The following is a 26,513-nucleotide window of genomic DNA, read 5'->3' as shown; positions in this document are numbered from 1 at the left end:
CGTAGGTACTCGTGGCATCAAGTAGGTCGGGGCGTTTTCTAGCCTGATGGAAAATGTCCACGAGTAAACAAGGTCGTGAATTAGGTCGTGAAAGTGGGACAGGCCCTTAAGATTACTAACACATCACTCTTGAAACTTTTGATTTTTAATTGCAAAATGCTGATTTAAGCAGCATCATTCAATTGAATTTCTGGTCAATCATCTTTTGTTTATGTTTATTTGCAGTCTTTAATGTTTTTCCAAGACTATTACTAAAATGATCGTCATATCATCAGGGAGTTTTCTGTTCAATAATTTTCAAATCATCTAACATAAATGTTCTCAACATGAGTGAATTATTTGCACTCGATCATCACATTGAATGGTGGTGCTGGCTCGAAGGGCCGAATGGCCTACTCCTGCACCTATTGTCTATTGATCCTTTTATTCCATCCATGTGAAGCTTCCACTCTAGATATTCTCTTTAGAGGTGCTCAATGTTCTTCAATGCAAATGTTTCTTCTTTTGACTTTAGATGTCCCACTTAGGCTATTTTTTTAGGCGATTACAGGTGACTAGGCAGTCGCCACATACAATACAATACAATGCAATACCTTTTATTTGTCATTTGAACCTCACATGAGGTTCAAACGAAATTTGGTTTCTGCAGCCATACAAGAAAAGAACCAAGACACACACCAACACAATTCACACAAACATCCATCACAGTGAGTCTCCTCCTCACTGTGATGGAAGGCAAAGTCTTATCTCTCCCCTGCTCTCCATTCCTCTCCCGAAGTCGAGGTCAAAGGCCCCGGCGGGCGCTAGCAAGTCCGCGGCCACTCAAAGCCACGCCGGGCGATGTAAGGCCCTGCCCCGGGTCTTGATGTTGGAGCCCCCGGCGGGCGCTAGCAAGTCTAGGGCAATTTAAAGCCGCGCCGGGCGTTGTAAGGCCCCGCTCCAGGTCACTCTGAACCCCGCAATTCGAGCGGGAGAAGTCGCCGTTGCCGGTGCCCCGCAAAGCGGTCTCCCAGCAGGGACCCGCGGGTTCCCGGTGTCACCATCCACCGGAGTCGGGTCGCAGCAGCGCGCCGCCGCAGCTCTCCACGCTCCAAAGCTGGCTATCTCCACGATGGTAAGTCCACAGCTCCGCGGCTCCACAGCTCCACAGGCTCCGTTACTTGAGCCTCCAGGTCGTTCCAGTTGGAGGCCGCTCCACGGCGCTAGGCCCCAACGGCAACGGAGACCCGACAGGTAAAAGGTCGGGTCTCCATGCAGGGAAGAGATTTAAAAGTTTCCCCCACCCCCCACACATATACATTTAAAAACCCGCTACAAACTAAACCCTCAACGGGACAAAAAAAAATAAAAATACACAGACAGACTGCAGAGGCCGCTGCGACGTCGGTCGCGCCGCCCACCCGATGGTCGCCGGGGTGTCGTCTGTATGGTCATGAGTAGTCTCCTCAGTCACCCATAGAGTAGTAGCATCTTTCTGGTCGCCGCTGGATTTTCAACATGTTGAAACATTTTTGGAGACAGTCTGCGACAGTGGGTTTGACGCCAATGAGCGTAGCTTAACTTCTCCTGACGTAGGTGCTGTCGTAGTTTTCGCCAGGTTAATGTAGGTTATCGCCAGGTTAATGTAGGTTGTCGCCAGGTTAATGTAGGTTGTTGCCATGTGACGTAGGTTGTCGCTGGTGCTGACCAGATTTTTTTGTTGTTAAAGTAATGATTCTATTTCAAATTTTATGTCAAAGGGGAGTCCAGTCGCAGGTTTTTCAGCGAATGGACCAGCGACAGTCGCCGGCAGTCGCCTAAAAATAGCCTAAGTGGAACAGGCCGTTAAGTTTTGCATTTTTGATTTTCTTTTAATTGTTTAGAACTCAAGAAAATCTCATGGTCAAGGACATGGATAATCGTGAGTGAGGTGGATTGTAGTTGAAAAGTGCAGATGGTGACTGTGGTGCAGTTGGATACAAGCTGATATGTCCAGGAGTCAGACAGTAGATCAAAAGAAGTGTGGAGAGAAGATAATTTTTTAGATTATGAAGCTGAGTGCAGGTGAAAAGACAGAATAATGGAATTGTACAACAGAGACAGGGCATTTCACTCACTCTGTTCATGTCATCAATTATCCATTTATGCTTGTCCTATTTCCCAGCATTTGGTCACCAAGACCTACAAGATACTTCTGCATTGACGCTCTGGCAGTGCATTCCCAGCTCCTATCACAATCTGACTGTAAAATATATTTCTTATAACGCCTCCAAACTTCCTACTCCTTTCCTTAAACCTATGTCTTTTGGTAACAGACACTTATGATCTGGAAATAGACACAAAAAGCTGGAGTAACTCAGCAGGCCAGGCAGCATCTCTGGAGAGACCCTTCGTCAGCTGAAAAAGCGAAGGGGCTGCCTGCCCCGCTGAGTTACTCCAGCTTTTTGTGTCTATCTTCGGTTTAAACCAGCATCTGCAGTTCCTTCCTACACACTTACGATCTGGAGATGTTTTGTTTCCTCCCCGCCTCCCCCCAACTATCTGATTGCCTGGTACTTTCCCCTGCAACCACTGGAGATTTAACACCTGTCCCTATACCTCCTTTCTCCTATCCATCCATGTACCCCAGCAGTCCTTCCAGGTGAGGCAGAAGTTTACGTACACGTCCTCTTACCTCATCTACTGCATTTGGTGTTCCTGGTGTGGCATTCTGTACATCGGTGAAACCAAACATAGACTAGGCCAGTGATTCTCAACCTGGGGCCATATGGCAAATTTCAGGGGGGACACAGAAACATTTTGGGATTTAGGGGGCCACAGGTTCAATGAAGGGGGACACTTTTTTTCTGTTAATAACGTCAGGGGGGGGGGGGGGCACAGAAAAATTAAAGATCCCAAGGGGGCCATGAACTAAAAAAGGTTGGGAACCACTGGACTAGGCGACTGTTTCACCAAACACTTGAGCTCAGTCTGCCAAGGCCCACTGGATCTTCCATTTGCTAGCAATGTTACAAAATTTTGAGATTTTAAAAATCAAGTCTGTAATTTATCCCATCAGATAAAGCATAAAATGAAGTTTAATTTGACACCTAATTCACTTTCATATCTTCAGTATTAAAAATGTTATGGTCATTTTCATACTCGGAAATTAGCATCTTGTTCCCTATTGCTTTTCCATTGACTTAACGCAAAAGCTTTGATTGAGGACAGTCAAAAGCCCATAGCTTTCTTAAAAATTAAGAGAACTGAAAGAAATTTTCAGTTATTATAGATTGAAGCATTCTGAAACAAATATGAAACAATCTTACTTAGATGACTTGAAATTAAAGCATATAATTAGTTAGTTACCTAATTGTAGCTAATTACAAAATTCAATTACTAGATCTAAACATCTATCAATTTCTTAAGAATAGATTAACATTTTTAAATAGCCTAAGTGTCCAAATAACATTCACACAAGAATTCACAATATAATATAATTTTTAAATCTCATTGTCATGGATTTATAGGCCAAATGGAAGGTATTTAATGTTTAATACCTGTAAATTAATGGCCATTTAAATCATCTTGCGGGTGGGTTTTTCTGGAACGCGATTATTCGGAATGTTGCGGTTGCGGTGAATTTAAACCCGTATCGGCATGAAAAATACTGCCGGTTTGTATGGGGAAAAAATCACCGTTTCGCAACTTAAAATGGGAATTAAAGGCATCTTAAGGAGCACTTTTATACATAAAATAAACGGCTTTCGTTTACCTGTCCCGTACATGAAATCCGACCTCGTTGTCGGTGTTCATTCAGTTTGTGTCTATTTTTATCCTGGTGAATCTCCTCTATACTCATTCTAGAGCCATCTTTCGATATTGTGGCAATGAAACGTTGTGGCCTTCCCAGTGTTTTATAAATATACTAGACCAAGTGGGACCCGTTGTGTCCTGTCCCCTCAACACATGGTTGCGGGGTGAGGGGGGAGGGGGGAGGGGGGCGACCTGCGGCATCACACACACACACACACACACTAACCACCCCCACAATCACACACACACACACACACTACCCACCCCCCACACACACACTAACCACCCCCTTGATAATATATAAATAATATTCATTCGGTCCTTTTACCCCATCCCCTGCCCTATCCACTCATGCATAGCCCCCAACTCGCAGGCATGACTAGAGAGGGAGAGGGAGGGGGTGGATAGAGAGGGCTGAGAGAGAGAGAGAGAGGGGGCAGAGAGAGAGGGGCAGAGAGAGATAGAGAAAGAGGGGCAGAGAGAGAGAGGGGGGGCAGAGAGAGAGGGGCAGAGGTAGAGAGACAGAAGGGCAGAGAAGAGAGAGAAAGAAAGGCAGAGAGAGAGAGAGGGACAGAGAGAGAGAGAGGGGCAGAGAGAGGGGGGCAGAGAGAGAGAGAGGGGCAGAGAGAGAGAGGGAGGGGCAATGAGAGATGGGCAGAGGGAGAGGTGCAGAGAGAGGGGGAGAGGGGGGCAGATAGAGAGGGGGCAGAGAGAGAGAGGGGGCAGAGAGAGATAGGGGTAGAGAGAGAGAGGGGCAGAGAGAGAGAGATAGAGGCACAGAGAGAGAGAGGCAGAGAGAAAGAGAGGGGCAGAGAGAGAGTGAGATAGAAAGGGGCAGAGAGAGGGGGCAGAGAGAGAGAGTGGCAGAGAGAGAGGGGGAGGGGCAATGAGAGGGGGGCAGAGAGAGAGAGAGGGGGAGGGTCAGAGAGAGAGGGACACAGAGAGAGGGGCACAGAGAGAGGGGGGGTTGAGAGAGTGGGGCACAGAGAGAGGGGGGTTGAGAGAGAAAGAGAGAGAGAGAGAGAAAGAGAGGGGCAGAGAGAGAGAGAGATAGAGAGTGGAAGAGAGAGAGAGGGGGCAGAGGGAGAGAGAGGGCAGAGGGAGAGAGATGGGCAGAGAGAGGTGGAGAGAGAGGGGCAGAGAGAGAGGGAGAGTGGGACAGAGAGAGATAGAGAGAGAGGAAAGAGAGAGTGGCTGAGGGGGAGAGAGAGGACCCGACTGAGGACCCGAGCCGAGGACCCGACAGGTCGGCCGCTCCAGTATAGGGCCCGATTTGCTCATTCTTTCTCCCTCTTTTGAATAACCGGTGGGGGGGCGAGAGGGGGGAGGAGAGAGGGGAAGAGAGGGGGGAGGGGAAAGAGAGGGAAGAGAGGAGAAGGGGAAAAGAGGAGAGAGACCGGTGGGGAGAGAGGCCGGGGGAGAGAGGAGGAGGGCGGTTGAAGAGGGGGGAGCTGAGAGGAGGAGGGGCTGAAAGGAGGAGGGGGTGGGAAGAGGAGTGGGTAGAGAGGGGGAGATGGGGAGGGGGGAGAGAGGCCAGAGGAGAGAGGCCTGGCGGGGAGAGAGTCTTCAGCTATCATCTTTGGTCTTCTGTCCACAGTCTGACCATCTCTGGCTGCATCTTTTGAATAAAGGGGAGGAGGGAGGCGTGGGGGGGGGGGGGGGGGGACGACACTCGCAGCGCGAGGAAGATGGCATGCAGACCCATTGTGACATCATCAGCGAAAGACAGTCGTTTGTAAATTCAAAGTCTTGTCATATTTTTGAACATTTTCAGTAATAACACGAGAAATAAAGCATGAAATTTTCAGATAGGGTGATTTTGGACTCCACATGAAAAATGTCTACCGGAATATGTAAATATTACCACGTCGTTTTTTCGTGAAGATGTGATTTTACACACACACACACACACACACACACACACACACACACACACACACACACACACACACACACACACACACACACACACACACACACATTTAATGGTTACTAGACCAAGTGCAGACCCGTTTGGTCTGCTCCCCCAACGCACCCGTCCCCTACCAGTAGCCCCTCCAACTCAACCCATTGCCGAAGGTCAGATTTGAGCGCTCTTCAGCAAAGATCATAGCTTGTGAGCCTCCCCCAGCACTGGAGTTGAAAAAAAATCCCAACCCCCAATTGCAATACCAATTAACCCTTCTCCCTCTTGTTCTGCCAGGAGCTATGACGGCAACAATGTCGCAAATGCTATTCCGTACCGTCTTTACGCAAATAGAAAAACCACGCAAACTGGAAGATAACAAGATCAGAGTATTAGTTATGTATAGATTGTAAATTCAGGTTGGGTGAGGGATTTAAAATGAAAAACATTCACTTCTGGCCCCAAAACAGCCTGAATCTATTTTTACAGAGGATGTGATGGGTTTTGGGGGCTGGGGAGCTGCCAAAAAAGCAGATTTTAAGTACAGCTCTATGTTCTATTTGTAATTGATTTAAAGAGGTTTCTTAGGTTTCTATCAAATCCCAATCATTAAAGGGAGGTGAGCAGGCTCAGATGCACTTCTTGGGTCCAAGAGTTTCATAAGATTACCAGTCTTACCACAATTGGTGAGGTTCTGGATAGTAAGGAGTATAGTCTTAGGCTACAGAGATATTGATTAACTGGTGAATTGGGCAAGCAATGACATACCAATGACATCCACCCCTCTCCAATCACCACTTAACACCTACTTACAGCCTGACTCCAGTCTCCGAAGACTCGGCCCTCATCCACTACCCACCCCCTCCTTGCTGCACAACATCAGTCTGGCCACTTCTACATCACCAACAATAGAAATTGAGGAGTGGTAGAGGCTATTCAGAAGGCAGAAAAGCCGGAAATCTCCAGGACCGATAATGTTTCCCCCTCTACCCTCAAGCTCTGCGCCGAACAACTGGCACCGGCCTACAAAGACATTTTCATCCAGTCCCTGCAAACCAATACTGTCCCTGCCTGCTTCAGTCTCCACTATTGTTCCCTTACCCAAAAAGACAAGGATTACTGGTCTTCACGACTACAGGCCTGTCGCACTGACCTCTGTAGTCATGAAGACCCTTGAAAGACGTGCTGGCCCAGCTGAAAAATATCATACCGGGCCAATAGATCAGTGCATGACGCAGTTCACCTAGGCCTGCACTTCATCCTCCAGCACCTAGGCCACCAGGGGACCTATGCAAGGATTTTGTTTGTGGATTTTAGCTCTGCATTCAACACCATTGTGCCAGAGTTACTACAATCCAAACTCTCCAAGTTGATTGTGCCTGAACCTCTCTGTCAGTGGATCACCAACTTCCTGACAGACAGGGAGCAGCATGTGAGGCTGGGAAAGCACATCTCTGACCCACAAACCTCTCAGCATAGGAGCACCGTAAGGCTGCGTACTCTCCCCTCTCCTTTACTCTTTCTACACCAACGAGGCTCCTCTGTCAAGCTTCTCAAGTTTGCAGATGACACAACCCTGATTGGATTGATCTAGGTTGGGGAGCAATCTGCCTACGGACAGGAAGTGACACAGCTGCCATCCTGGTGCCTTCGTAACAACCTGGAGCGCAATGCTCTTAAGAAGGTGGAATTGATAGTGGACTTTAGGAGAGCTTCCCCTTCCCTCCCCCCACTCACCATCAATAACACCACAGTCACATCTGTGGAGTCCTTTAAGTTCCTTGGAACCAGCATCTCCAAGGACCTTAAACGGGGGGCCACCATCGACTCCACAGTCAAAAAGGCCCAACAGAGAATGTACTTCCCGCGGCAGCTGAGGAAACGCAATCTGCCACAGGCAATGATGGTCCAATTCTATACTGCCATCGTAGAGTTTGTCCTCATCTTCTCCATCATGATCTGGTTTGGGTCAGCCACCAAGCACGACATCCAGAGGCTGCAGCGAATCGTTTGATCAGCTGAGAAGGTTATTGGCTGCAACCTTCCCCCCATTGACGAAATGTAGAGTGCAAGGGCCAGGAGGCGAGCGGGTAAGACCATCTATGATCCCTCTCATCCTGGCCACACACTCTTTGAATCATTTCCCTCTGGAAGGCGACTCCGGACCGTCAAAGCCACCACAACCAGACATACACAGAGCTTTTCCCCCATGAGCAGTAGCTCTACTCAATAAACAAAAGTCTGTAGCCTCCTTTTGCTCTGGTATTTTATTTCATTCACGTGTTGATTCTTAATGTTTAATGTTTTATGTTTTATTCTTAATGATTTACTGTATGTCGTGTTGTTACTTGCGAGCGGAGCACCAAGGCAAATCCCTTGTATGTGTATATACTTGGCCAATAAACGTATTGATTCATTAATTCATACGGACTTTAATCCTGATAAATGTGAAGTACACAAAGGTGTACTAGAGAAGAGTGGGACCTTGGAGTACAAATCCAAAAGATTACTGAAGGTGGCAGCACAGCTAGGCAGAATGATAAAGAAGGCATATGGTATGCTAACCTTCATTAGCCAGGACAGCGGATATAAAAACAGGCGATTTACAGTATCATATCATATCATATCTCTATAATTATAAAACTCTGATCTTGGATGTGTGTGTGTGTGTAAGTGTGTGTGTGTGCGTGTGCATAATCACATCTTCTCGAAAAAATGACGCACTGATGGTAACATTTTCACATATTCAGATAGAGATTTATCCCCTGGAATCCAAAATCGCCGTACCTGAAAAATTTGTGCTTTATTTCTCGAGTTATTTATGAAAATGTTCACAAATCCGATAAAACGTAGAAAATAAACCGGCTTCTTCGTTGATGACATCACAATGGATTTGCTTGCTGCCGTGTTTGCTCAAGCTGAAAGTGACGTCACCCCCCTACCTCTCCCTCCTCCCCCCCGTTATTCAAAAGTTGGACCGTCGACTGAAGACCAAAGATCATAGCTGAAGACTGCAGCGGCCAAACCCATGATGCTTTGGTCGACGCTCGCTTGCCCGCTTGCGCCTCGGGTCCGGTCCTAGGTTCAGCTTGGTTCCGGTCCTCGGTTCAGCTCGGGTCCAGTCCTCCCCCCTCTCTCTCTCTCTCCCCCCTCCCTCTCCCCCCCCTCTATCCCCCCCCCATCTCCTACCCCTCTCTCTTTGCCCCCTCCCCCTCCCCTCTCTCGCCCCTCCCCCCTCTCTGCCCCTCTCTGACAGTTGACTCACGGCTATTCCTTGAAATTCCATTTCAAGCAGGGTGCAAGGCCACCCAATTCAAGTGCAGTTTCTTACCACTTCAAGCAGGGTGCAAGACCACCAAATTCAAGTGCAGTTTCATACCATTTCAAGCAGGGTGCAAGGCCACTAAAGACAGCGAGTCGTGACCTCTTCCTTCTCCATCTTGCAGAGACTGAGCCATGCCCACACTTCTGGGTGTTATAGTCCCTCCCCCTCTCCCACCAGGGGCATGGCTTTCATGGCGTGATTGACAGGAGAGAGAATCTCAACATTTTTTAAACACTAATAACACTTTTATTTTTAATCGATGGGAAAAATTCTCGGCACCTGATGAGCGGAGGTGGACTGAGTAAGATGGCTAAAAATCACAGCCGTACGTGGTAGCGTTTTTTCTAAAATCAATATAAAGTGCAAACATGAAGTGGTCAAGATTAGACTTTTAATTATATAGAAGGCAAGGCAACTTTAATTAGGCACGGCAACTTTAATTAGGCACGGCAACATTAATTAGGCAAGGCAACTTTAATTAGGCAAGGCAACTTTAATTAGGCAAGGCAACTTTAGCATTTCCAAAGCAAAGGCAACACAGCTTTAGCATTTCCAAAGCAAAGGCAACACAGCCTTAGCATTTCCAAACCAAAGGCAACACAGCTTTTGCATTTCCAAACCAAAGGCAACACAGCTTTAGCATTTCCAAACCAAAGGCAACACAGCTTTAGCATTTCCAAACCAAAGGCAACACAGCTTTAGCATTTCTAAACTATATTTTCAAACCACATTAAGGGCACTGACAGGTCAGTAAAACCACTCACAGTTTAGTAGATGTGTTCAGTGTTATTCACAGCTCAGACTGAGAGAAGAGACCCTCTCGCTTCCCCATCTTGCAGAGACTGACTGAGGCACTCAACACTTCTAGGTTTTATAGTCCCTCCAGAAGGTGCATGGCCTTCAGGAGAAAGAATCTCAACATTTTTTAAACACTGATAACTCTTTTATTTTTAATCAATGGGAAAAATCCTCTTGTCCTGCGCAGCGAAGGGGGACTGAGTAAGATGGCCAAAAATCACAGCCGTAAGTGGCAGCATTTTTTCTAAAATCAATATACAGAACAACAGGAAGTGAGAGGGGAGGGAGGGGGCAGGGGGGGAGAGAAAGTGGGGAGCGAGGGGGAGTGGGAGAGAGTACGGGGAAGAGAGGGGAAGGGAGATGGAGGGGGAGGAGAAAAGGGTAAGGTGGGGTGGGGGTGTAGATAAATAGCTACTGAAATATGTAAAAATTATCCCGTTTCGGTGTCTGATTTTCGAGGAGATACATTTCAAAGGCAAAATGACACACACACACACACACACACACACACACACACACACACACACACACACACACACACACACACACACACACACACACGTACTAGACCAAGTGCAGACACGTTGGGTCTGTTCTCCCAACACGCGTTTACGAGGGGAGGGAGCGGCCTGCGACATCACACACACACTAACCAACCTCTCTCACACACACACTAACCACCCCCATTGATATTATAATAATATTGTTCATTCACTCCTTTTACCCCATGCCCCGCCCTATCCACTCACACATTGCCCCCAATTTGCAGGCACGGAGGGGGAGACGGAGGCACAGAGAGGGAGACGGAGGCACAGAGAGGACACGGTGACGCAGAGAGGGACACGGAGGCATAGAGAGGGACAAGGATGCACAGAGAGGGGCACAGAGAGGGACACGGCGGCACACAGAGATGGACACGGAGGCACACAGAGAGGGACCCACAGAGATGGACACGGAGGCACACAGAGAGGGACCCACAGAGATGGACATGGAGGCACACAGAGAGGGACACGGAGGCACACAGAGAGGTACACACAGAGAGGGACACAGAGAGGTACACACAGAGAGGGACACAGAGAGGTACACACAGAGAGGGACACGGAGGCACACAGAGAGGGGCACACAGAGAGGGGCACACAGAGAGGGGCACACAGAGACGGGCACAGAGAGCTTCTGGTTTTCGAGGAGATACGTTTCAAAGGCAAAATCTCACACACACACACACACACACACACACACACACACACACACACACACACACACACACACACGCGCACGCACGCACGCACACACACACACACACACACACACACACACACACACAGTTTTAAAAGTATACTAGACCAAGTGCAGACCCGTTGGGTCTGTTCCCCCAACATGCGGTTGGGGGGGGGATGCGGCATCACACACATTAACCACCCCTCACACACACTAACTACCCTCCCACACACCTGCTAACCAACCCCCTTGTTAATATGTTAATATTATTAATTTGCTCCTTTTACCCCATAAACGGCCTATCTACTGACGCATAGCCCCTAACTCATATATATGGAAGTGGCGGCGCTGTTAACAGCTGCGGCTCGCCTGCAGTCTGTTTGTCTTTACTTTTTTTGTTGTTTTTTTTGTCTTGTTTTAGTTACATTTTAGTTTATTAGGCTGTGTATATGCGTGTAGGGGGGGGTGAAACATGTTTTTTGTCTCTCCCTTCGGGGGAATGCGACTTTTTCTTGTCGTATCCCCCTTCTCTGCCTCCGTCTGCGCTGAGGCCTAATGGCGGAGCTGGCGGTCTCCAACCTGCGACCGACCTCGAGGCTCCGGAGGCAGAGCCAGCCAGGACTTACCATCTTCGGGGCCAAGGCAGCGGTGGCCCGACTCGCTGATGCGGCGTTCCAGCTTTCGGCAGCGGCCCGGAACTGAGACTGCGGGACTCTGAGCTGATGCAGCGGGACTCGGAGCTGATGCAGCGGCCCGGAGCTGAGGCTTCGGGACTCAGAGCTGTTGCAGCGGGACTCGGAGCTGTTGCAGCGGGACTCGGAGCTGATGCAGCGGGACTCGGAGCTGTTGCAGCGGGACTCGGAGCTGATGCAGCGGGACTCGGAGCTGTTGCAGCGGGACTCGAAGCTGAGGCTGCGGGACTCAGAGCTGATGCAGCGGGACTCGGAGCTGAGACTGTGGCGGGCCGACTCGGAGCGGAGACGGCGTTCCGGCTTTCGGCAGCGGCGACATCACCACGGAGGTCCGCTGGACTGGAGAGCGGCATCTTCGGCCTGGATCGATCGCCTCAGCGCAGAGGGAGAACAAGGAGGGAAGAGACAGAGACTAAGACTTTTGCCTCCATCACAGTGAGGAGGTGCTTGGTGAACTCACTGTGGTGGATGTTAATTTGTGTTTATTGTATGTTTTGTTATTTATTGTTACTGTGTATGACTGCAGGCAACGTAATTTCGTTCAGACCGAAAGGTCTGAATGACAATAAAGGAATCAAATCAATCAAAATCAAATCAACTCGCAGGCGCATCTAGAGAGGGAGGGAGAGGTAGAGAGTGAGGGCAAAGAGAGAAGGGGGGAGAGGGAGAGTTGTTTCTGAATTAACCCTTGTTTCTGAATTAACAATGTCACTCTCCATCCTAATGAAGAACTCAATCATATTATGGTCACTCTTGCCCAAGACGGCCACGCACAACAAGACTGCTAACTAACCCTTCCTCATTACTCAATACCCAGTCTAGAATTGCCTGCTCTCTCGTTGGTTCCTTTGGACATTACATGTCCAAAATCCAGACTTTGAAAAGCTAAATGTAGCTGCATCATGTACTTCATCAAAGGATGACGTTAAATAGCTCATTGTACAGTAATAATAATGTTGATAATGTTGTTACTTTTTGCAGGAGGAGTATTTGGCCAGCACCAATCTGCTTGACCACACCATTGAGCAAATCGAAATAACTCGGGAAAATATTCTTCAACAACACAACTTGAAAGTTTCATTATCAAAAGACATCGAAAAATACAAAAAAATAATTCATGATTTACAGTAAGCTTTTAAAATTATCTAATGCTCTTTAATACTTCTATAATTGATATTTATATGGGTTGTTTTCACTGACCAAGAGAAACCTGTTAATTGTATTAATTTAAAAACAAAAGCAATGTGCTTTGATTTAATCTATATATTAATTAAATTGTGATCTGTATTAATATTGACATACTTTACCATGAATATTCCCTGAAAATGTTTGATTCCATACATAAAAGAATGGTACTTTTTAAAATGTTGTTAGACTTTGAGGGGATTATAAGGTAACTGTAAACCAGGTACTTGAAGGCAGCATACCAGATACCCTACCAACGGCAGAGGATTTGTTTAGCACCCTCACAGGTGGCCAAGTCATCACAAAAATGGACTTGACAAAAGCCTACTTGCAGTTAGGTGTAGATGATGAATCTAAATCCAAGTTGACTATCAACACGCATTTGGGATTGTTTCATTTAATTCGGCTCCCATTTGGTATATCATCTGCCCCAGGGATTTTTCAAGGGGTTATGACACAAATTCTAGAGGGAATTGAAGGTGTGGTGTATTACTTGGATGCAATCCTCATCTCAGCCCCTGACACAAGATAAAAGGTTGGAAGTGGTACTCAAACGACTTGAAACACGCAGTGTAAGAGTGAAGGCACAGAAGTGTGAGTTCTTTCAGAACTCGGTAGAGAACTTGGGTCATAAGATAGACAAGGGTAGTCTACACCCCACCAAGTGTAAAGTTGATGCGATCTAGAACGCGCCCACTCCCAGAAACATATCTGAGATCCGATCCTTTTTAGGATTGATGCATTATTATGGGAAATTTGTGCCAAATCTGTCCACCTGTTTACATCCCTTGAACGAGCTTTTGAGAAAAGATGTACCATGGAAGTGGACACATGAATGTGATCAAGCTTTCAAATTATGTAAAGCTCAGTTGGCAGAGAGCACAATGCTTGTTCATTACGATGTAAATAAGCCAATTAAGTTAGCGTGTGATGCTTCACCATATGGTGTTGGTGCTGTGACCTCTCATGTGCTAGAAAATGGAATGGAGAGGCCAATAGGATTTGCATCTAGAACACTCAATGCCAGTGAGAGAAATTATGCGCAAATAGAGCGAGAGGCTCTTGCATTGATTTTTGGTGTTAGGAGGTTTCACAAATACTTGTATGGTAGAAGGTTTCTAATCGAGACAGATCACCAGCTGTTGACTGTGATCCTAAATCCAAACGCACACATACCAACTCTGGCAGCAGCCAGAATGCAAAGATGGGCATTAATATTGTCTGCATACCAGTGTGATATTCAGTATCGTAAGGCAGCAGAGCACAGCAATGCTGATGCCCAAGTCTAGGTTACCTTTGGAATCGGAGGTTACCCCAAACAGAGAGGACTTGTTTTATTTCTCTCATGTAAATGAGTTACCTATCAATTCAGGAGACATTCGGAAGGCTAATCGCACTGACAGACTTTTGTCAAGAGTGCAGGAATATGTTACAAATGGATGGCCAAACAAATTGCCGAATTCAGAGGCAGAACTGAAACCATTCTTTGTACGTAGGAATGAACTCTCAGTAGACCAAGGTTGTGTCATGTGGGGAGCGAGAGTTGTAATCCCTGAAAAATATGGCGTAAAATTGCTAGGAGATCTTCATGATCAGCATTTGGGAATGTGTCTAACAAAGAGTCTAGCTCGAAGCTATCTATGGTGGCCTGGTCTAGATAAGGACATAGAACAAATTGTGAAAGAGTGTAGCACATGTCAAGCAGTTGGAAATAATCCACCAACAGTACCACTACAGCCATGGAAATGGCCGGTTAGAGTGTGGCAAAGATTACACGTTGACTTTGCAGAATTAGATGGACAACAATTGTTCATTGTAATTAATAGTCACTCCAAGTGAGTTGAGGTGTTTCCGATGAACAAAACGACATCCAGCAAATCGATAGACATTTTGCAAGGATTGTTTGCGTCCTATGGATTTCCAGAGGAAATTGTGTCTGATAACGGACCACAATTCTGTTCACAAGAGTTTGCACAATTCATGAAAGGGAATGGTGTAAAACACACTAGAGTAGCTCCATACCATCCCGCTTCAAATGGAGCAGCAGAACGCACAGTGCAAATTGTGAAGCGTACATTAGTCCACCAACTGCTGGATCTAAATCCAAAGAAAAGACAGTTGTCTCTGTTTCACAAACTGGCTAACTTTCTGATTACATATCGAACCACACCTCACACCACGACTGGTCAAACACCAGCTGAACTGTTCTTGAAGAGAAAACCCAGAACAAGGTTTTCACTGTTGAAACCAAACTTGGCTCAAACAGTAGAAGAGAAACAGGAGAAACAAAAGCATATCATGACAGAATTAGAGTAGAGGAAAGGCGTGTTGAGTTGAATCAGAAGGTAAAGGTGAAAACTTATCATCACAAGTGGGTAAAGTGGTTACCTGGCAGAGTAGTGAGAAAGTGCGGACCACGGACATACTTGGTCAAGATGTTTGGAAGTGGAAAGGTGAGAAAAGTGCACATTGACCATGTCATGCCTATGCAAGCACCAGGCACATGCCGTGAGTAATTACTCAGGGTAGGCAGTCAGTCGGCTTTAAAAAAAATCTTAAACCGCACATGCGCAGATTGTTCTCCTCTCCATAAAAATAAGAAATAAAAATAAGTAACAATTCAATTTGCTTCCAAATCTCCTTCATTCTGAATTACAGAATGGGTGGGGGGTGGAGGATGATGGCAGGTGGAGAGATGGTGGGAAAAATGGGAGAACACTGGCAGGGCCGGCCTTAGGAGGTGCGGGGCCCAATTGTGAAACATTTTCCTACAAATATAAATAAATAATTATAAATGAGTCACGTGTCGTGAGTAACATGACAATTCAGGGGAGATTTCCTTTCACAGCGTGTGGGGAGTCTAGCCAGGGGTAAATTTGCGAGGAGGGAATGAGCGTTGAGAAGGAGGGTGTCAGGTTCATGCCAGTAACACTCACTCACCACTGCCAAGGCGCTCCAGGCGCGGAGCCACCGCAGTATTGCCGGTGAGGGAAGCAGCTCGTGTGGCTACGAGCGACCTCCATCACCGGCCAGCGGAACCGACTGCCATCTCAGCGCCTTCTGCCGGCCCGCTCACCTCTGACAGTGATCTCCGTCTGAACAGTGAGGGGACCAGCTCAAGAGTAAAGATCATAGAGCGGAGTGGGTCAGCGGGTGATGGATAACATCACTGCGGGCGGTGGAGCTTACTACTGTGTCACCGCGCACAAGGGATCAATTAAGGTTACTCGCACTGACAAATGGAGTAAGCTCCACCACCCGCTGTCATGTTATCCATCGCCCGCTGACCCGCTTGAGCTGGATGATCCCCGGCCGACCCCCCTCCTTCTCAACCCTCCTGCCCTCCCCACAACTTTACCCCTGCACAGACTACCCACACACTCTGAAAGGAACTCCCCCCTCCCCCCCAGCAGCGCTGTCCTTTTACAGCCGCTTCCCACTTTACAGCCGTTTCCCATTAGCTGCTAGCAATGAGGCTTTACCTCAGTACAGCAACATCGTACTTGATGTTGCTGTACTGAGGGATAACGAAGTATATCCTTCTTGGCTAACAACCTAACCTTCGGCCTCCAAGATGCAGGTACATTTTCCAGCAATGTTACAACATTTTGAGATTTTAAAAATCAAGTCTGCAATTTTATCTAACTCTGAAATTGAAGATAGACAAAAGCTGGAGTAGCTCAGCAGGACAGGCAGCGCAGCGACTCTGGAGAGAAGACCCTTCTTCAGACTGAACTGAACTCTCGTCGGTGAGAGTACTTATGCTTGTCTGAAGAAGGGTCTCGACCAGAACCGCAACCCTCTCCCCAGAGCCCCTGCCCGTCCCGCTGAGCCATCACAGACAGGGAGTTGAAGGTAGATACAGGGGGGTCCACCTTCAACTTCAGAGCCAAACAATAAACACAGAGTGCTGGAGGAACTCAGCGGGAACATATCACTTATCAGGAGCCGCCACGGGCCAGGACTCCCCCCCCCCCCCCCAACAGAAAGGAACCGCAGATGCAGCCATCACCGCAAAACGTCGAAGAAAGAACTGTAGATGCTGGAAAATCGAAGGTAGACAAAAGTAGGTAGAGAAACTCAGCGGGTGTAAGGCAGCATTGAATTGAATTGAATTGAATTGAATTTCCTTTATTGTCATTCAGACCTTTCAGTCTGAACGAATTTCATGCCTGCAGTCATACATACAATAATACAATAATAGACAACAGAACAGATAGTAAACACAAATTAACATCCACCACAGTGAGTCCACCAAGCACCTCCTCACTGTGATGGAGGCAAAAATCATCTTAGGGCTGCAGTCTCTTCCTCCTCTTCTCCCTCTGCGCTGAGGCGATACCCCACCGGGCGATGGTAAATCAGTCCCGTGGCTCACCGAGCTCCGCGAACGGGCCGGTTCAAAAATCGTGGCCCGGGGTGGTCGAAGCTGCCGCCCTCCAGTCCAGCGGACACAGCTGTTGACGATGTCGTCCACTGGCCCGCGGCCGAACCCCGGACTCAGGCCGCCGCCGCCAGAACGCCGCCTCAGCCGCCGGAGCACCGTTCCAGCCCCGAGCCGGGTCGCCCTCACGTGAGCGTCTCAGCCCCGCGCCAGGCTGCCCCCACGGGAGCGCCGTTACCCTCGAGCTGGGCCGCCCTCACGGGAGCGCCATTACCCTAGAGCTGGGCCGCCCCGACGGGAGCGCCGTTCCACCCTCGAGCTGGGTCGCCCCGACGGGAGCGCCATTTCCCTCGAGCTGGGCCGCCCCGACGGGAGCGCCATTACCCTCGAGCTGGGCCGCCCCGATGGGAGCGCCGTTCCACCCCCGACGGAAGCGCCGTTTCCCTCGGGCTGGGCCGCCCTCATGGGAACGTCTCAGCCCCGTGCCAGGCCGCCCTCACGGGAGCGTCACAGCCCCTCACAGGAGCGCCATTCCAGCCCCGAGCCGGACCGCCCTCATGGGAGCAAGCCCAGGGCGAGTCCTGACAGGCTGCCTCCGGAGCCTCGAGGTCGCCAGTTCCGCCATTAGGCCTCAGCGCAGACAGAGGCAGAGAAGGGGGATACGACAAAAAAGTCGCATTCCCCCAAAGGAAGAGACAGCAAGCACTTTTACAACCCCCCCCCCCCCCCCCACACACACACATAAACACAACCTAATCTATGGAGCAAAGGAAATAGCCGGGTCTGAAGAAGGGTTTCGACCCGAAACGTTGCATATTTCCTTCGCTCCATAGATGCTGCCTCATCCGCTAAGTTTCTCCAGCATTTTTGTCTACCGCAAAACGTCAATGATTCCGGGAATGCCGTGAGAGTTAGAGAGAGAGGTGGGGAACGGGAGAGAGAGAGAGAGCGCACGGGAGAGATAGAGTGCACGGGAGAGAGAGGGAGGGAGAGCGAAAGACAGAGAGACACAACGTAAATTGAATGACTAACCTGTTGCAGACCAAGAAGAACTTCTCACTCATGATCAAAGATCTTATAGCGGAGCTATAAGATCTTTGCTCATGATGGTGAGTTTTAAGAAATTCAATGTGTCATTAATGCATCAATCTACATTTCTCAGTAAAATGTAATTATGTTTTGAAGAAGTGTTAATGACGCCGCGTGAATTGTATTCAAAGGAATGCAGCGTCATTAATACTTCTTCTAAAACACAATTACACATTTACTGAGGAATGGGGATCCATGCATTGATGAAGCATTGGATAACTACTTATTAACACAAGTGCTACAGTCGTTAACACATCGTGTGTGTCTGATAGCCATACAGCGCCTGTATTCCATGTACAAAACCATGTATGTTTTGTAAAAAAATCCGTATGGCGAATGTTTTTTTTAAACTTTATTTAACAAAGCGAATTTGTATTTCCATATGAAATACGGAAAATTAACGCGGACCTCCCCTTGGGCGCGGGGCCCAATTTGGAAAAATCGGTCCAATCGGTCTAGGGCCGGCCCTGCACACTGGGACAAGTTGAATCAGTTGTCACCTTATTGAATGACAATACTTGTTCAAGGGACCAATTGGGGGAGAGTTCCTGTCACAGCGTGTGAGGAGTCTGTGCCAGGGGTAAAGTTGCGGGGAGGGCAGGAGTGTTGAGTAGGAGGGGGTCGGGGATCATGCCAGTAACCCACTCACTCACCGCTGCTGTGGCGCTCCGGGCGCGGAGCCACCGCATTGTGGCCAGGGAGGGAAGCAGCTCGGGTGGCTGCGAGCGGCTGCCGGGACTTCAACGCTTTCTGCCAACCCGCTTACCTCTGGCAGAGCTCTCCATCTGAACATATCTCACCTGCTTCGTTCTTGTCAACCGCTTCCCGCAAACCCTTAAATTCCGACCGCCGAGTAATCTCAATTGGTCCCTTGATTGCGCTGTCGGAATTTAAGGATTTGCGGGAAGCGACTGACACAAGCAAGGCCGGCAGAAGGAGCCGTCCGGTCCAGGTGGTCGCTGGCAGCCACCGAGCTAATTCACTCCCCGACCCCAATGCGGTGGCTCCGTGCCCGGAGCGTCGCAAGTGGGTTACTGGCATGATCCCCGATCCCCTCCTTCACAATGCTCCTGCCCTCCCCGCAACTTTACCCCAAACGCTGTGAAAGGAGCTCTCTCCTCCCCCCCCTCCCCCCTACCCCGGGAAATACGGTATTTAAAAACATATAGCACCAAGAGATTTACCTACCACATTATCGGTACACAAATTCCATTCTTGTCTCTTTGTTTCCTAAAATACTCTTAAGATAATAACAATCCATATTTGAAAAATCCGCCAAGAACATGCTGTGCATGTGCAGTACTGCAAAGGCAGAATTTCAGCTGCCTTCAGCTCCCCTTGTAATTGACGGCTTGAAGCAGCGCCGACGGCACGTGGGCTGCACAGACTTTCGCGTGTTGCAAGTGCTGCGCATGAAAGGCACGGAGAATTATGCTTACCCAAGAGATCGATCTCTTAGATAGGCATAATTCTCCCATGCCTTTACTATTTATATTTAATAATTATCATTTTATAATTTTAGTCAGGGTCGGCAGTGCCTACCTTGCCTACCCTGACGGCACATGCCTGGCAAGCACAGACAGGTTTACAACCAGATCAATTAGACGAGTCAGATAATTTGGTTGCCACTCAAGTACAGGCACCAACGGATGAACCATAAATGGTACCAGAAGGTACACAGATAGTGAGAGTTTGAACCAGCCAGAAAATGGAGGTTCAAGTGTGGTTGACAGGCCAACAAAATCTTTGAATGTGGGTCAAAAGGAAGACTTGACTAGATCAAAAATGAGTCCAAGTGGTTCTAAACAGTCAGCAATTTTTGGTCAGGGATGATATCAGTGGGGGAATAGAGGGCGAGGAGTGGGGGTGACAGTGAGTCAGATTCAGATTCAATTTTAATTGTCATTGTCAGTGTACAGTACAGAGACAACGAAATGCATTTGGGGAATGAGTGGGGAATAGATGGATTATGACGCTGCATAACACCCCCCCCCCAGCCCCCCTCCCTCCCCCGCAACCACACGTTGGGGGAACAGACCCAACGGGTCTGCACTTGGTCTAGTTTTACTATAAATCTGATCCTTGAATCCCATCGCTTTCCTTGATATCCCCACCTGAACCCGTTCCTAATCCACACAGAAGAGAAAATGCCTTGTCGATGAGAGTGCGGCTGCTGCACTGCAAAAGAAGGAAGGAGGGAGAAAGGAGAGAGTTAGCTGAGCACATGAGAAAAGAGGGAGTCAGTTGAGACTACCAACCAAATCGGCGCAGTGACGTCACATCGAAAACTGATTGCCTGCAGTATTAAGGAATTAATAATTAAAAGGGACAACATGTGTTGTTTCTTTCGTACAAACCTTGTCCATTCCTCAAGTCCAATGTTGGACTCAGCTGTTAACTAACGGTGGTGGGTCATTTTGTCATCGCAATTAAATTGTGTTAATATGAGATGAAAACATCCTAGTATAGGAACTCGTCTTTGCTTAAAATATGAGATTCAATGCAGCACATAAAATCACAATGTAGAGTTTTCTGGGAACATGACCCCTCTTAATACAGGGGTCGCTTGTAAACAGTTACGTATGTTTGATTTGATGTAATGTTGATAATCATTACATTGTAATAACTTTTTAATTACTCATTACTATGAGAATGATGATTGTGCGCTACAGATAACTTTTTCCTTGGCTAAACGAAAAACAAATACTAAAGGTAGGGTTATTTTAAGTATAAATAAGAATATTATGATCCACTGTTGGTTAGACTGTAAAAGTAACATTACACATTTCATTTTTAAACAAAATCTACTGTGTAATGTTGCACACAGTTCAAAAGACAATGATGCATTTAGACAATACCATTTAATCAAATCTTGCTAAAGTGCCTTATAATGTAAGTGTATTTGTAAGGTTCCAATTACTGTTTTGTATATCGTAACAAGATTTGATATTACTTAGGAGGAATCTTTACATTTTCAAACAAACTGTAGTTAATTTTAGGCTCATAGAGGTGGAGAATGTGAAAATGAAATGCCTTTCAATTGTAAGTGCTTATTCAGCACCAAGCACTATGTTGTAAGATAAAGTGCAACACTGAACCCAGATTGCGAAGTGAGTTTACTCAATATTTTCCCAGCAATTTAGGAATACAGGGATTACAGATAAATTCTTTGGTTTCATTCATTCATTTACAAAAAATATTATGAGATTGGCTTAGGCAACAGAATTCCGTTAAACCAAACCTTTGGCTAAAATGGTTTGCAGTGGTGATGTCAAAGTGAACCGTGATTTAGCAAATTTAGCGTATATCTGAGCTTTTCTGATAAGCTACTGATTTACAATCATTATTTCTCACTATTATTAAATGCCAATTTTATTTCCATTATGTCACGTGATATTTTATATTTTATGTGTTTGTGTATTTTATTCATGATGTTTGACAACTGTATGTTATTTGGTTGGAATGAGTAAAGTACAAAGGGAATACTGAAAGGCATTTAGGTTATAAGGGTCCACTTCAGAATCTGCAGTGAATATTTACAAAGGCTTTGGTTTCCTACGTCATTATTGTAGACAAATCAACTTTTCAGTTTTACTTATATTAATGTATCTATTTCTTCAAGGCCCACTGTAGATATGGTAACGTTCAAACACACCAGTGCCTCAAACCTCATCTCCAATTTTAAGTCTGAACTTGCAGCAGCTAAAAAAAGGAAAGCACAAATGGAGGATGAGAATCAGAAGTTGCTTCTCAACAGAAAGGAGAAATCAAAAGAAATAAGAGTAAGTACAGATGATGGAGTTAACTCAGCTGTTCATTGTCCCATTTGCATTAATTATGTTGTATATAAAAGAATATTGGAAGAGGAAACTCTTCTACCAGTCTTGCCTTCCATGACTCTTCAAGCTCACATCCAAGAATTATTTTCAATGTCATGAACTGTCAATGCATTCTCAGAATGCATACCCAGCATACTGAATCTCCAGTAGTTTGCAGATGCATGTCAGATATGAGAGTTCAGTTTGTTGAGTCCTCCACATCTGGAAGGGGCAAGTGTGGGTGGATAAGGGCCACTGGCAGCATGTCTGGTACAGGATGATCAGCTAATTATCTATTTTAGGATTATCTCTTTCTTTTAAATTCTGGCCAAAACTATGTTCAATTTTCTATGATGACACTTTATATGTCTCTACTGTTGCAGCTTTGTAACTTGCCCACAGTGAGGCATTTAACATTGTCAAACAAGCTTACCATGCACTGATGTACTGTCTTTTGGAAATAAACCAACCGTGTTGATCCTCTGTGGTGATACATATGATATGTTCATATTGTCAACTGAACATAGGTGATCTCCTGGTGGATGTTATCATTTTGTAGTAACAACAGTTTTTTTCAGAAGATAGAGACAAAAAGCTGGAGTAGATCAGTGGGTCAGACAGCATCTCTGGAGAAAAGATAAATGTGATGTTTTGGGTCGAGAGCCTTCTTCGAACTTTTTTGTCTTGCTTTGCTATTAGTTTATGGAAACAGTTACCATCATTTTGATTATTCAGGCTTAACAGAAATCACCTCTTTTAACCACAGTTAACATCTATGTGTCTGACAGTTAGCTACCCTTTTGCAATATAGCAGCAGTTAAATTGCAGCATATCATGTTGTACATGAACACACAGGAAAACAGAGTAGTTTGTATTTTAACATGTTTCTGGTTACTGAAGGTGATGTTTACGGGAGATGAACAATCTGAATGGGAATCGGCCAACTCTTGTATTTAGATTGGGAATAACGAGTATTATTGGATCGGACAAGCCATGCACTTAAGTCTAAATAATATTTCATTTATTCATAGATTAATTTGCTCAGTTGCCATAAAATGTAGTATTTAACAATTCGCTTTTTTGAATCAAGCAAATTTTACACCTGCATTTTTGTTTTTGGAATAAGACACTGATAATATGTTTTTCTTTTCATCTTACCTGGTTTATTGTATTGGAGGAAAACACTTGTCATGAAGCTCATATTAGTGGGCACCGATTATTCATCCATTGGAAGTGTTGGGAATGGGCAGTATTTTGGAGGTAAATACTGTAATACATATCCTCTACTAAATGACTGAATATGGGTTAAACATTCCCATGGAAGAAAAGCCTCTTGCCACCATTATCAGAGGTTATTTTAATCTTGCCTTTACTGCAATCTTAAAACTATTTTCTGTTATAGCAATTAGAGATGTCTACTTTGGGCAAAGTGGCAGATGTAGTAAGCCTTTTTCCTTATCGACAGGTTCTTCCCAGAAACAGATACAGACCTACAGACAAGTTGCATTGTGTTAGGGGGTCTCAGTATGTGTGAGGGAGGTACATTACCACTTTCAAGTAGACTTTCCAACAGGCTCTCTAGTACTCTAAGGATCTCATTCTATATACCTATTAACATACTTGGCTTACCCTATTAAAGTAATGGGCCTGTCCCACTTGGTGATTTTTTAGGCAACAGCCAGTGACTGTGATAGTCGTAGCAGGTCGCTGAAAAACCGGCGACAAACTACGACAGCACCTACGTCAGGAGAAGTCAAGCTACGGTCATTGGCACCAAACCCATTATTTTATACAGTATGTCAAAAAACAACAGGTGCTGCAAGTGTGAACTTGAGTGATAGTAAGTTGCATTGACAACTCCATTTGTCTTCCTGTTTGCCTGGCTAGATTGGATTTTTGGATAAGTCAGGTAAAGTTGTGTTTGGGGAGAGGTTTATGGAGGAGGCAGAAATAAAGTATGCAAGCTTCAATAATCAAGTCGGGAAATCTACAGGAAAAAAGTACAACTGAGAAAGAGTTGAGTTGTGAGTAGTTGGATTATGCATAACAGTACATTTTCAATGTTTTTAGGCAACCTCCCTAATTATACCTCAATAAAATGTACATCAATGATAAATAAAATTAGAGGGTGTTAGATCATGCAGTTTGTTGTTGTTTCTGGTTACACGTCATCCCATCTATTGAAATTGCAAATAAGTCGTGGAAACTGAAAATCATAGAATGTGATTTGATGACATTGCTATTATGGATGAATAACTAGTGGAGCATTCAAATTATGAGATAAGGGTGCAAGTCTAGCAATGCAGTGAGAGGTGATGATGATGATGATACTTTATTGCCATGTACCTAGGTTCAGTGGAATTCTTTGTTTGTGCACAAAACGTATGCAAAAGAGTCACCCCAAAGGTGCCGACAAAGCTACAAAAGGTACTTATCCCTTCTTTGACAGGGCCGGCCCTAGGCCGATTGGACCGATTTTTCCAAATTGGGCCCCGCGCCCAATGGGGGCCCCGCGTTAATTTTCCTTTTTCATATGGAGATACAAATTTGCTATGTTAAATAAAGATTTTTTAAAAATCAATAGCCATATGGAATTTTTTACAAAACGAACATGGATAACAAACGATGTGTTAACTGCTGCTATAACATTTGTAAACAGGCAGTAGTTAGCAAGTAGTTAAACAATGCATTCCTCAGTAAATGTGTTATATTGTGTCACTCGCTGCCGCCGGAGCTGACCCGGGGGGGGGGGGGGGGTGGGAGTCTACAGGGCAGCAAGCCCCAGCACCGCAGCGAACTCAGCCGTGAGTATTCAACGCTAAATGCCGGGAGCGGGCAGGCGGGCCGTGTGTGAGTGGGGGGGGGGGGGGGGTACACAAAAAAGCTGGAGAAACTCAGCGGGTGCAGAGCTGGAGAAACTCAGCGGGTGCAGTGGGGGGGGGGGGGGTTGTGTTAACTCGTTCGGTGCCGTACAACAGCAGACTTGGTTGGAGGTTTGAATCTGTGTTAACATCGGTGTCTGTCTGTGTATGTGTGTGACTCTGTGTCTGTGTATGTCTCTGTGTTTCTGTGTGTGTCTCTGTGGCTGTGTGTGTCTGTGTTTCTGTGTCTCTGTGGCTGTGTGTGTGTGTGTGTGGTCTCTCTCTATCTGCTTGTGTGTCTGCGTGTGTTTCTCTGTGTGTGTGTGTGTGGGGGGGAGACAGAGGGGGGGGTTTCAGTTTGCAAACCACTCGTTTTCAGTTAAGAGGTGGATACGATTACTATCAATACGAGCAGCTCACGGAGCAGAGTCAGAATGAGAAACACTGCTCGGCTCTCACACACACACTCGTGGAGTGAACTGTCGATATAAAAGTGGCTGGGGGGAGAGGAGTGGGGGGGAGAGGAAGAGGGAGAGAGAGAATTGGCGCGAGAAGAGAGAGGAAGGGGGGAGAGAGAGAGGGGAGAGAGAGAGGGGGATATTGGAGACTCCGGTAGGAGGGGGCCGACTCTGGTGTCCACGCCGCTGAGGACGTCCCGCAGCGCCGACGTCGGTCTTACAACACCCCAGCGAGCGGTCCTGGACATCGGGCCGCCCGTAGCGGCAACTGCGGAGGGCACGGGGAGGCCCTGACCACGGGGAACAATGGAGGAAGAGACTGACTTTGGTGCCTTCCCACACAGTGGGAAACTCTGATTCTGCTGTGTGGGGATGTTTTATGTCAAACCCTATAGTGTGTTGTGTCCTTTTTTTTATTGTATGGCTGTATGGGAATTTCATTTCACTGTGCCATCTGGCACATGTGATGAATAAATCTATCTTGTAGAGAGAGAGAGAGAGAGAGAGAGAGAAAGAGAAAGAGAAAGAGAAAGAGAAAGAGAAAGAGAAAGAGAAAGAGAAAGAGAAAGAGAAAGAGAAAGTAGGAGTTATAGGCTTTCTGTATGTAGTTCTGTCGTCTTGACTTCTGTCTCTCTCTCTCTCTCTCTCTCTCTCTCTCTCTCTCGCTCTCTCTCTCTCTCTCTCCTCTCGTCTCTCTTCCTCTCCTCTCCTCCATCTCTCTCTCTCTCTTTCTCTCTCCTCCCTCCGGTCTCTTTATCGCTCTCTCTTTTTCTCGTGGTTTCTGCGCCTATTTTCTTTGTCGCTGTAAGAGAGAGAGAGAGTTCTCCCTTCTGCATCAACACCACTGTTGGCTACCCTTTGTGAGGTGATTGGAGACCAAAACCAGTTACCCTTTAGATCTCCCTCCCCCTCCCCTCCCCTTGCCTCCTTCTTTAGAGAGGGGGGGGGGGGAGGATGAGGGAAGGATGGGGAGAGAGGGCGGAGGGGAGAGAGGAGTGTGCCTTG

At 46.7% G+C, this 26,513-nt stretch overlaps 1 protein-coding gene across 2 annotated transcripts in view; it reads left to right on the top strand.

Moving 5' to 3' along the window:
- The window catches only part of ccdc178 (coiled-coil domain containing 178), a 266,960-nt gene that overhangs the window by 100,405 nt on the left and 140,042 nt on the right, over window positions 1–26,513 (top strand). For both annotated transcript variants that reach the window (XM_033019675.1, XM_033019676.1), the window contains exons 16-17: window positions 12,695–12,840; window positions 21,994–22,153. In XM_033019675.1, coding sequence (XP_032875566.1) covers window positions 12,695–12,840; window positions 21,994–22,153 — 306 coding nt within the window. The remainder of the gene's footprint in view (window positions 1–12,694; window positions 12,841–21,993; window positions 22,154–26,513) is intronic.

This window comes from Amblyraja radiata, chromosome 4 (assembly GCF_010909765.2).
Source record: "Amblyraja radiata isolate CabotCenter1 chromosome 4, sAmbRad1.1.pri, whole genome shotgun sequence".
Taxonomy (NCBI): Eukaryota; Metazoa; Chordata; class Chondrichthyes; order Rajiformes; family Rajidae; genus Amblyraja; species Amblyraja radiata.
Note: the sequence above shows the minus strand (reverse complement) of the source record. Positions and strands in the feature narration are given on the sequence as shown.